The sequence below is a fragment of the Typopeltis vanoorti genome, chromosome 5, assembly GCF_054136105.1.
Source record: "Typopeltis vanoorti isolate ZY-2024b chromosome 5, IOZ_Tvanoo_1.0, whole genome shotgun sequence".
Taxonomy (NCBI): domain Eukaryota; kingdom Metazoa; phylum Arthropoda; class Arachnida; order Uropygi; family Thelyphonidae; genus Typopeltis; species Typopeltis vanoorti.
Window position 1 is genome coordinate 148,728,031 of NC_143553.1, and position 12,824 is coordinate 148,740,854.

A 12,824-nucleotide genomic window follows, 5' to 3' on the forward strand; every position below is an offset into this window, starting at 1 on the left:
GAATACATATCCATACTTGAAGTAGAAAAAGCCATCAAAGTCTTGAAAGGCAGCAGGAGTAGATGATATTCGACCAGAAATGGCTCAAGTATAGAGATATAAAAGTCTTACAGTGGCTACACTGCATAGTTCAGAAGGGCTGGACAGAGGACAAATTCTAGATGATTGGAGTAGACAGTACTACTACAGTACATGACAGTACTACATGAAAAATTTACATCATTACAAACTTCCTATCTACAATTTTCCTCCAGATCAGTCTGTTACTGTCAAGATTCCAACATTGTCACCTCAAAGAGGGAAATAAAACTGAATGTGAGAAGTACAGAGGTATTTCATTACTGAGTGTTCCTGGTAAAATATATGCAAGTATACTTGAGAAACAGTTGAGAAGAATTGTGGAAGAAAAGCTTGGTGAAGAACAAGCCGGATTCAGGCCAAATAGAGGCTGTCAGGATCAGATTTTCACTTTACGACAAATAGTTGAGAAATCATGGGAATATAACAAAGATCTGTATTTAAGTTTTGTCGATCTGGAAAAGGCATATGATAAGGTGCCAAGAGAGAAGCTATTCAATACGCTACAGTTATATGGTGTCAATGGGGCATTATATCATGCAATACTTAGTCTTTATTTGAGTTGTAAGTCAGCAGTTAGAATTGAAGGAAGTACAGGAAGATGGTTTAATGTTAAATCTGGTGTCACACAAGTATGTACATTATTCCCTCTGTTATTTATATCTATGTGGATCACATTATGAAGGAAAGTGTTTTTAAACCTGATTTGCTTTATGCAGATGATGTTTTACTTCTAAATAAATCCATTACAAGTGTGCAAAATTCTCTGACTAAATTGAATAACTGTTGTAATAGGTATGGCATGAAGGTCAGCAGTAACAAGACAAAGACAATGAAAATAGGCAGAAGCATTGAAAATATCAACTGTATTGTGAATAGAGAACCTATAGAACAAGTAAAACATTTCAGCAACTTAGGCATGATTTTTAGTGAAGATGATAAATTAAATATGGAAATAGACAACAGAATCAACAAAGCTGGTATGGTAGGAGGTCAACTGAATAAATTTATATGGAATAAATTAGTGAAAACACTAAATTAACTGTATACAAGACTGTGTTCAAATCAATTTTAACTTATGGATCTCAGAGCTGGGTTAGAAGTAAAACACTTGATCAAAGACTGGAGACTGCAGATATGAGAGTCCTGAGAAAGATTAGGGGGCATTGAACATGTGGCATCAATGGCAATATCATATTTAAAATGAAGAAATTAGGAAAGAACTTGACATTGTCAGCATCCAGGAATGTGTTAGCAGAGCTAATCTCAGGTGGTATGGTCACTTAAACAGAATGAGAGAGGAAGGATTACAAAACAAATGTTCTCTGCCAGGTTGGCAGGAGGAAGAGCAAGATATAGGTGGATTGATATGGTAAAAAGTACCTTAGAAGATAGAAATATGAGATCTGAAAATGTTGGAATCTCCACAGTTAACAGATTGATTTGGAGAAAAATTGTAGATAGGAAGTTTGTAATGATGTAAATTTTTCATGTAGTACTGTCATATCCTGTACACCCCTTGAAGGTACATGTCAGGAATTTGATGATGATGATGACGCAATAACCTGATTGAGTTCAATTTGAATATTTTCTATCGCTGTTCTGTCACTTCTTGTTTCTTTAGCAATCTTTTGACTGTGACCTAATCAAGGGCTTATATAGGTGGAACCATAATCTCCTTACTTCTACAAGTCAGTGTCTTCCATTTCATTGTGAATTCATCAAATTATGTGGCCTGCATAATTTGAGCAGTGTGTTCTCTCAATTTCAGGTCCCTATTCATCATCATCCTGAGATCTCTTATTTTCCATTATGTCTTTTAATATATCCCCACCAATTGAATGCCCTACATCCCATGTTTGCTTTCTGAATTTTAAAACTCTATAACATTGAACTGGTAACTCCATTTGCACACACCCATTCACTCAGGTTATTCAAGTTGCTTTGTAAATCCACAACATCTGCTCATCTTCTCATAGTTCTTCCCAACTTTGCTTCATCAGAAGACCACTGAATATTCCCATTCAAATTTTTCCTAATATCATTAACATACAAGTTAAACAGTAATATCCCTAAAATATTCTTGAGTCACACCATTAATAACTATCTTTCCTCTTCTGGGATATTGCTTCTCCATACACAACTTGCTGATACCTATCAGATATCTAATCTTCAATCCAACTTACTAATATGTTATCCAACCCCATTCATTCCAGTTTAACTATCAGCTTATCATGTAACAATCTATCAAAATTCTTTGCACCTGTCACTTTATTGTAATAAGTAAGCAGATTACTAAAACATGATCTTTCTTTAGCGAATCAATGCTGTCTATCAGAGATAATGCCACTGTTATAATTCCATTTCTAGATCTTGGTCTTCACTAACCTCTCCAACACTTTCAGTACAAATTTGAAGTTTGAGTCTCGTCACCTCCTTTATTAAGCAGTACAGTCTTGCCTTCCTTGTACTCCATTTGAACTTTCTCCACCCATTCTCTCAAAACATGCAGTGATATATATCATTAAACTTCACGGTCTTATTAACATCTAGTTTATTCAATTCCCCCATATACTTTTTGCTCACTCATGGTCAATTTCTCCTCCTCCATTTCTACAGCACTTAAACGTTGCATGATATCGCATTCATAGGGATGAAACACCTTTATGAACTGCTCATTTTATATCTCAAAACTATGTCCTTTGCAGTGGTTATTCTTTTACCACTTTCATGAACTAGTATCATCTTTTTTTTTTTTTTTTTTTTTTTTTTTGCTTCATTAGTTAACTGCTGCTCCTACTGCACATGAGCTAATCTTACTAACCAAGTCACCTTCCTTGTCTGTTCTTTGTACCACTCATGTAGCCACTCATCTTATGCTGTCTCCATAATGCCTTCTTCTTCTATATGGCATGCTTAATATCTTGATTCATCCATTTCACACCTACCTTATTTAACCTTCTGACCCTTAGAATACATTTAGACATCACTTCTGCTAGATAATTCTCAAAGGTAATTATGATTGCCTTTTAACTCAACCCCTCATTCCATAATACAGCTGCAAGCTGTCTCTTGAGCTTTTCATAATCACTAGCCTTGTAGTTCCACATATATTCTTTCCTTACAGAAGTCCTCATATAGCTGGCAAATACTCAGGTAATCACATCATGGTCTCTTACCAACCAGAGGGAGATTTGACACCTCGTTTATAATGACATCCTCTGATGAGATGGTCAAATTCAAGATCCTTGATCCTCCATCTTTCTGCTGCATACTGCCTTAAGTAGTTGTCCCTCAAAAAACTCAACAAATTCATTTTCTTTACTTCCAAATGCCATTTATGCTACCATAATTAAAATCGCCTATAACGATCACCTTTCTCCTATTTGCATTGCTTATTTGCTTATATGTTTCATTGCCACTAACCTTCACATTACCATTTCTATAGTATTCAACTTCCAACTATGGACACAACTCCTTTTCTGTCATCAACAGTACTCCACTTCTCTTTTTTATTTTTTATCTTCACAAAAAACATCACACCTTTCCATCTCTATTCCAGTCAGGATGATGTCCTCATCCAACTATGTCCCACTTATTCACAATTTTTGGGTGAACAAACTCAATCAATACAATAATTTCAATCCTCTTATTTCTGATACTTCCAGCATTCATATACAAATATAACAGTTCATTATTGAATCTATAACAAGTCCCACTGATACTATTTCTTAGATGTGACTCCTCCACGCCTTCCCCAACCATTCTTATCTCTGATTACCCATTCCAGAACTCTCTCCAGACTGAAATGCTCTCCCCAACTTCCCATTCTTTTCTTGTGTATTCACACATTTGCTTCCTCTTCCAGCATCAACTGTCCTCATGCTGTGTTGCAATGTATGCTGTGATTCCCCCCCCCCCCCACTACCTCCTTCCCTTTATGTTTTGTGTTTTTGTTCTTTCATTCTCCATGGTGAAGGAGAATTTGGGTTCAAGCAAAGTAGAGGATGTCAGGATTTTCGCTTTAAGACAAATTATTGATAGACTAATTTGGAGGAAAATTGTTGATAGGAAGTTAAATATTGTACACCCTTTGAGGGAACATATCAGGAAATTGATGATGATGATGACAAATAGTAAAAATAGATCTGAAAAGGACATATGATAGTTGCCAAGAAATAAACATTATATGGAGCAATATATAATCTATATTTATGTTGTATATCAACAGTTAGAATTGAAGGAGGCACTGGAAGATTGTTAGGGGTAAGGTATACACTCTGTCTCCATTCTTATTCATTATCTATATGGATTATGTTAGGAAGGTAACTTACAATATTAAACCTCATATAAAAATGGGATATATTCAGCTTAGCTCTTTATTTTATGCATGTAACCTTATACTCCTAAATAAATCATATTCAAGTCTTCAAGACCCTTTATCTAAATCGAATAACTACTGTAATAAATTTAACTTGAAAATTGGCAATAACAATATAAAAACTATTAAAAAATAGGCAGTAACATTAAAACATCAATTGCATTCTCAATGGAGAACCTGTAGAATAAGTAAAATGTTTCAGCTGTTAAAGTGTAATTTTTTGTGAAGATGCTAAATTTAATTTGGAAATAGTTTCTCTCTTATTTCACATAATAAATTTATATGAAGTAAGAGCGAAACTCATCAGAACACTAAATTAGATGGAAAAAAGCAATGTTCAAACAAATTTTAACTTATAGATCTGAGAGCTAGGTTGGAAATAAAACAAAAGAGTTGATCAACGACTAGAAACCATGGATATGAGCATACTGAGAAAAATTAAGGGATTAAAAAGATGCTATAAATGGCACAATCATATTAAAAATTATGATATTGAAAGAAACTTGCCATTGTTACTATTCAAAAATGTGTAAGCAGAGCTAATCTCTTAAGGTTTTATGACTTACACAGAGTGGCAAAGGAAAGTTTAGCAAAACAAGTGTTTTGATGGCATAAAAGACCTAGCAAATGACCTATATCTATTTGGATTCATATAGTTAAAAGTGCCTTAGAAGATCTGTGAGATCTTACACTAGTGACATCTCTGACAAATAACACATTAACTTGGAAGAAAATTGCTGATAAGTAGCTAGTAATAATCTACACTTAATTTTGTAGCACTGTCATTCTCTCTGAGGTTTTCTTTTTATTTCATTTCTTGTTCCAGTGTTGTCGAAACAGTTACTTAGAAAAATATTGTCAAAAACAAGTGGTAATGGTGGTTTCATTTCTCTTAAAATTTATTTCAAGTTCTTTAATTTATCACAATAGTGGGATAAATAGTTTTTCAAAAGTTCTTCACTCGCTCAGATTTAAATATCTACCAGATGAAAATAATGAAGAATATAGTGAAATGTTTTAGGCTTAATATCATAAACAGCCCAATTAAAATATCACGTGTTCTTCAGAAAATATTATTATTATTATTGCTATCATTATTTAGGACCTCCATGGAGTCACAACTCATTGTGGAGACTCATCTTAGACAATATAAAGTCTTTCATACTGCTCCTTAAATTCCTTTACTGTTTGTAATACTGCTCCTTAAATTCCACAGTCCAACCACCCTCCATGTTAAAAAGCCACTCATCATCTTACTCACCACTTTTGTTTGTAACTTCCAGGGATGGCCCTCATCTCCTTGCTCCTTCCCCTTGTTCTACCATATGAAAGAACTCCCCAGTAATTACCTCTCCACAATTTAAATGTCTCAGTCATATCACCTCTCTTTTCTTCTATCTACCAAACTCTGCAGTCTACATGCTTTCTGTCTATCCTCATAACTAATATTATACAGTCCTGATATCATTTTTGTTATCCAACTCTGCATCCTCTCCAAGGTTGATTTATCATCTTAAATCTTAGTGACTAAATCCGAGCATAATAATCCAGATGAGATCTGATCAATGGAATCACTACTCTTCCATCTCTGCTGATCACTCTCCTTCTCAGTATTGCAGCAGTCCTCTGTGCTGCAAAACTGAGAAGGCTGCCTTTACCATCTTTGTGATATATCCCCAAACTTTAAGTTTCTGTCAATCATCACCCCAAGATCCCTTGCCTTCTTCACTTCCTCTAGTATAATGTTTCCAACAGAGGATCCCAAACTTCAAGACCTTACATTTATTTGTATTAAACTGATATTTCCATTCATTTGCCCATCTGTCCAGCTTATTCAAATCCTTCTAAAGGGCTACATCAACACTATTATTAATGACCTTCCCCAACTGTACATCATAAATGTGTAGGGCTTGTAACAAGGGTTACAAGCCCTACACTTGTAACACTTCACTAACTTGATATCTAAACCCACATATGCTATCACATAAATATCATTTATCATGTGGTACCCTGTCAAATGCTTTTGTAAAATCCAAGCACGTTACTATACATTTCTCTCTTTATTTGTTGTAGAATCAAAATAAAATAGGATTAACCACCCTATCTGAATATTAATCAGGTTTAAAAGATACCAAGTTACTTTCCAGATACACCATTGTGCCTAACACATTGGGAAATGATAAATGATATTTTCCTGATAAAAAAAACAAACAAAAAAACATTACTTTTTAAAATGTGGATGAAAGTGCTCTCAACTCTGAACTTATTTATAAATAAGTTCAGACTTGAGAGCACCTTCTGCTGTTCAAATTTCATGTGATATAATCAGATCACAATACATACATGCATGCATGTGCACACACATAATGGTGTAAGAACTTGCTCTTTCTCAATTTACATTATAAATGTGTATACTCAGATATATTATTTTTTTCTTTATTCAGGAATGGTTGAAGTTGTCACCTGGAATGAGTCATATCAAAAGTTGACATCCAGTGATCAGAATGGCCTCATAATTGTTTGGATGTTATATAAAGGTAAATGCTTATACTCATATAATCATTCACTATATCTGTTTCTTCTTTCTTTCTTTCCTTCCTTCCTCTCATTCACATCCTAAGTGGGTCTTCTAGAATTCAAAATGTTAGCTCAAGAAAACTTAGTTTTCTGACAATCTATCATCTGTGTTCTAGTAAGCATCTGCTTGCTTCCAAAAAGTAGAATAATGAGGGTGCTGGATCTGGTAATAGCATCAAAAGATATATCTATAACCAAGGTTGATACTCTGTCTCCAGTTAAGGAGAGTACCATGCAGTCTTGTTTTGGGAAGTTGCTAAACATGTGGAATTCTCTGGGGGAAAAAAAGGTTTATGTTGAACTATAAGGTTTGAGAAGCTATAAGGAAAGCTTGTCAGTAGTGTATGGGAAGTGGTCAGGAATTGTTTGAGAGAAGCAGTATTAGACGGCATACCTAAGGTTAGGAAGATTAAAAAAGTGGGAATTAAGCAGATGAGTAGAGATATAAAGCAAGAGCTGCAAAAAAAAAAAAAAAAGAAACAGTGTGCAGGGAATATTAAAAAAAAATGATTAGCATACTAGTATGTTAAAAAAAGCCAAATCAGATTATGAGAAAAAATTAGCTAAGCAGGCTAAAGTTACTACAATTTAAATAAGCATAGTCCATAACATGAAGTTTGTTTTTAAGTGTTTTCTATGTATCGTCTATGTAATAATGAAACAAACAATTTCTGATTGTAAATGGAGCACTATTTCATTGTTTTTTGCTATAACATATCCTCTGATTATTTTCCAGTTACACAGTGCTACATACATTATCTATCAATAATTGTCCAGACACCCTTGTTATTTGAAGTGGAACATTCCAGGTTTTTAATTAACATAAAAATCAGTGAACAGATAGTAGAAAGCAGTATTTTATCGTAGCGGTTGAAGACAGGTGGTATGGCAACACTATATGAACTCAGTGACTTCGGGAGAGGTGTCATCGTGGGCTGTCACATTGGTGGCACATCCATATGTGCCATTGCCGCTCAACTGGATCATCCAAAATCAATGGTTGGCAATGTGATCAACAAACGGGGATGTTTGTCTCCATTACTAGTGCAGGAAAACACCCAGAGCAGCCACCAAAAATGATTGATAGAGACAGGAGGGTGTTAAACAGGTGGCATGCAAAAAACCAGCCACAATCAGCATAAACCATCTGTGACGAGTTCCAGAGCACCAGTAACACCATGGTGAGCACTAATACTGTACAAAAAAGAACTCCATTTACTGGGTTTCCACGGAAGAGCAGCAGCACACAAGCCGAACATCACAACAATGAACAAGGCCGCTCATCTGGTCTGTTGCAAAGAGCATGTGAGCTTGACAATTGACCAGTGGAAAACAGTACTATGGGATAATGAATCAAGGTTCACCTGTTTCTAGTCTGATGGCAGGGTGTGGGTGTGAAGACAGCCTGGTGAATGCTTGTTACCACAGTATGCTGTACCCAAAGTACAGCATACTGTGGTAACAAGTATGCTGTACTTTGGGTTTGGTTAAAGTCTGGTGTGGAGTGCATTTGGTTTAGAGTGGGACCATTGGTTGTTGTCCGTGGTTCCATGAAGGCAGCTCAGTACCTTGGTGCTGCCTGCACTGTGGAGTTTTGATGACAGTGACCCATGCCAAAAAGTTGCAGCTGTTATGGAATGGTATGAAGAGATGGGAAATGACTGCCCTGGCCTGTGCAGTCCTGATCTCAACCCCCATCGATTACCTGTGGGACGAATTGTAGTGGCAATTTAGGTCCAGAGCAGCACATCCTTGATCTCTCGCTGAACTCAATGCTGCTTTGATGGAGGAATGGAGACAAATTCCATGTCTGCTGCACATTAGCGAAAAGCCTCCCTCAAAGGGTGCAGGAGGTGATATGAGCCAATGGCGGACATACTCAATATTACAGTTCGCCACTGGTATCAAATGTAAATTGCTAAAGTGTCCGAACAATTATTGGTAGATAGTGTATGTAAGTGAGACTTCACGTAAAACTATCTCAAAAGTCTCAGCTCTGGCAAGATTCTGAGGGAGCGGAAAGAGGTTAAGATGGTTTCATACATAAAGGTGTCTCTAATACAAAAGTAGCAAACTACAAACCAATTAATTTTTCAGGAGTGGTTCTTAAAGTTGGAAAAGTTGTTTTGATGGAGCATAGGGATGCAATACTCTAGAGTGGGCAATATGGCTTTATAAATGGTACGTCCTGTCTTAGTAATTTATTCACATTTTATAATAAAGTGACAGCAGAATTGGATAAAAGAAATGGCTATACCATGATACTTCTGACCTTTACATGGTATAGCCATTTCCTTTATCCAATCCATGTGGCACCACATGGAAAACTATTACAAAAGTTGGAGCAAATGGAAATGGATATGATGCTAATAATGTGAATGGAGGGTGCTGGCCAACAGACAGACACCAGTGAGTAGTATATGGTGGAATCTAGGTGAATGAGAGTGACTAGTGTAGCACCTCAGGGTTCTGTACTAGGACCAGTATTTAATTTGCATATCAGTCATACAGTAAAAGATTTAGGAGGGGGGGATATTCAGTTGTTTGTGATGCAAAACTGAGGAGGACATTAGTTGATAAAGGTGGTGTAGATATTCTGCAGGATGATTTAAATAAATTGGCATTATGGGTGAAGGATAATGCTCATCAATTTATTGTTGCAAAATGTAATGCACTTTGTATTGAAAAGGTCACATACTGTAGATCACATTGATGGTACTAGATTTCAGGGAATTGCTGCTTAGGGACTTGGTGGATAGAGAGTTGAAGTTCAGGGGGTATATTGTAGAGTTGGTAAAATAGCTCAAAGGATTACTTGGATGTTTAAAAACATGCTAATCTTGGTTGGCAAAATGTCCAGTGGTTCATTATATTTATAAAATAAAGAATATGATTTTCACTGTCATTAATTTTATAAGGCTGATGAATATGAATGAAGAATGTAGTAGTAAAAATAATATGATAATGTAAAGAATGCAAAAAGAGGCATTTTTTTATTTATTTGTGATGTTGAAATATAATGGTATTTTGAACTACACACACACATGCACACTCATTTCACAAAACTCTGACCTATACCAGTTGATTGCACTGTAAATACCATTCAAAGAGTCATTTTCAGGTAAAATAAGTTTTTCCTTACAAACACCAAATCATGACCTTGCATGTTTTTTAATGGAAATTCCTAGTGCTCAATTTATAAAAATGATCCTCAATTTTTTTTCAAGTATAATAGCCAATGCAAGCAAGCATTACCTTTTCCACAGTCTACTTCCAGAACTTTAATACACTGTAGAACTAGTACAAGCTAAAGGATATCTGGCATCAGAAGTCATTATTTTATTTTTTTATTATACTTTTATTTATATTTTGCTTGTAAATTTAAATTTACAAGAAAAATATTTACAAGCAAAGAGGGTGCATTAGGTTTAATGCACCCTCTTTGGTGCATTATCATTCTTTAAAAATAATTTTATTTTTATTGCACAAACTATACAATCTATTTGAGCCAAACACAGGCTCATCATTTATGTGTAATCTATATACAGCATGCACTGACAATTTGAACTCAATGCTAGTGTGTGCTTGTGCTCACATGTATTCATTAAAACATAATGTGCATTTTTATTTTGTTAGAGCTTTCATCAGTCTCCATGTCTGCTTGTCATTTATATTTGTATTTGCTGTAGAACTTTCAAAGTTGTCTTCTTCAGTTTTTTTATCAGAAAAATAATTTTTATTTTGAATGCATTCCAGAGCTTTATTTAAATCTTATTAATCTTTTATATTCCCAAATAATCCTGATTTTCAACATTTCAATGACTGGTTAGAGACAGATTTGATGAGAATGGAAATTATCATCAAGAGAGCAGCATGGGTTTGTTAATGGGGGGGGATCATGCTTTAGTAACTTGGTCACATTTTATAATAGGATGACTAGTGTATCAAACAGCAAAAATGCTTATACAGTGATTTATTTGAATTTTGCTAAAGCATTTAAGAGGGAACCACATGATAAATTACTGTTTGTTGTATGATGATAATCATGTGGTAGCTTGAAAATTAAGAGGGCAAAATTTCTCTGTTCAATACCAGATGAGTACTGTGTCAGAAACTTGTATTTTTCATGAGTGAATTCTCAGTCATTGTATAACTGCAAGTACTGGGAGAGTCAAAGTCTTCATTTTAATGATGCAAAATAATAGAAATAAGGAATATTATTAATCCATTCTTATGCAATTTCCAAATTAATTGAAATTTAAAAAGTTTTGAAAACAGTCCAGAGAGCTTATGTGAATGCAAACCTCAGTACTAGAGTTGCCTTGGCTTCCACTACTTAAAAGACAGAAGCTTTGCCCAGGAACCTTCTGACAGCTGTTTTGAACCATTTCTAGCTATCAAGTCATTGAAACTTTAATCAAAAGCACTAATAAAAGTTATAATATACAGGATTCTGGGGAGAATTCCTCTTTTAAGTAGCGCAAGCCTAGGCAATTCTAATGCCAAGGGTTATATTGTCATAAGCTCTCTGTCTATTTTCGAAATTTTCTAAGTTATCATTTATTTAGCTATGAAATAAGGATGGATTTATAATATTTTACATTGCCCAAATTAAGCATTTTAGGCTCTTCTCAAATGGTTACAATTATGCACCAATTGATTAAGAGTTCATTTATGAAAAATATAACTCCCTAACATATGTTTGCTATCTTATTGAACAGAGGGTTTTGGTTCACTTAAGGTTTTTCTGCCTGATCTCTGAGTCTTAACAATAGGCTACCATACCAAGTCACACCTCAGCACAGCATAACCAGAGACAAACTTGCCTCTGGTTGTGCTGTGCTGAGGTGTGACTTGGTTTTCAAGTAGAGTTTTTCAGACAGTGACCCTTTTGGGTGTTGTCAGCTACTTGGGACAATGACCCCTTTGGGACACTGACAAGTTTCCGAATACTGGATGGTGGCCTTTTAAAGGCCACCTGTTACAAATTTTCGGAACTTGGGCAGTTTTGAACATGTTGTTCCCATCTGCTCTTGCTCTGAGTAGAAGACCATAGTATGGCGAGTTTTTCTTGCTGCTGCTGTAAAGGCTTAGTAGGTGGCAGGCTTTTCCTGTGGCTGTGCCAAGTTTGTCACAATGTTCTTGGATGGAGCCAAGAGATTTGTAAGTAGCTCAATCAAGATCAATGAGATTAACCTTTTCATGTTAATCATTAATTTTTGGGAATCTAGGCAGTTTGAATACTCTTATTTCTGTCTGGTTTTCGATGTAAACCAACATTTCAAAACAGCTTTCAGGTCAGTAAAACCTTAATCAAAAGCACTAATAAAAGGAGAATACATGAGCTCTTAGGCAGAACTCTTGTCTTTTAAGTAGTGCAGGCCAAGGCAACTCTTTGCTGAGATTGTGTTCTCATAAACTATGGTCTAGTTTCATAATATTCTACTTTTCAATTCATTTGGCTATGAAATAAGGGTGGAATTAATTTAAAATATTTGTCATCCCTTCCACACCCATTTTTTTTTTTGTTTGATATTCATGTTTATATAAAATAAATTACTATATATAATGCTATAAATATAAAATTCATGAACTTGCTACAGTTAGTATGCTGTTTTGTTTAGGTTCATGGTATGAAGAAATGATCAATAATAGAAATAAATCTGTTGTAAAGGGAATGGCTTGGAATGGAGATGGACAAAAGATCTGTATTGTTTATGAAGATGGTAACCTTTTTTTCCTATCTAAAATAGCTAATATTACATTAAATTATTTAAACAAGTAAAAA

The 12,824-nt window shown here is 35.0% G+C and overlaps 1 protein-coding gene across 1 annotated transcript in view; it reads left to right on the top strand.

Annotated features, from left to right (window-relative positions):
* The window catches only part of Oseg4 (intraflagellar transport protein Oseg4), a 377,419-nt gene that overhangs the window by 29,804 nt on the left and 334,791 nt on the right, over nucleotides 1-12,824 (top strand). The window contains exons 4-5 of the mRNA XM_090392828.1: nucleotides 6,904-6,996; nucleotides 12,661-12,762. Coding sequence (XP_090248954.1) covers nucleotides 6,904-6,996; nucleotides 12,661-12,762 — 195 coding nt within the window. The remainder of the gene's footprint in view (nucleotides 1-6,903; nucleotides 6,997-12,660; nucleotides 12,763-12,824) is intronic.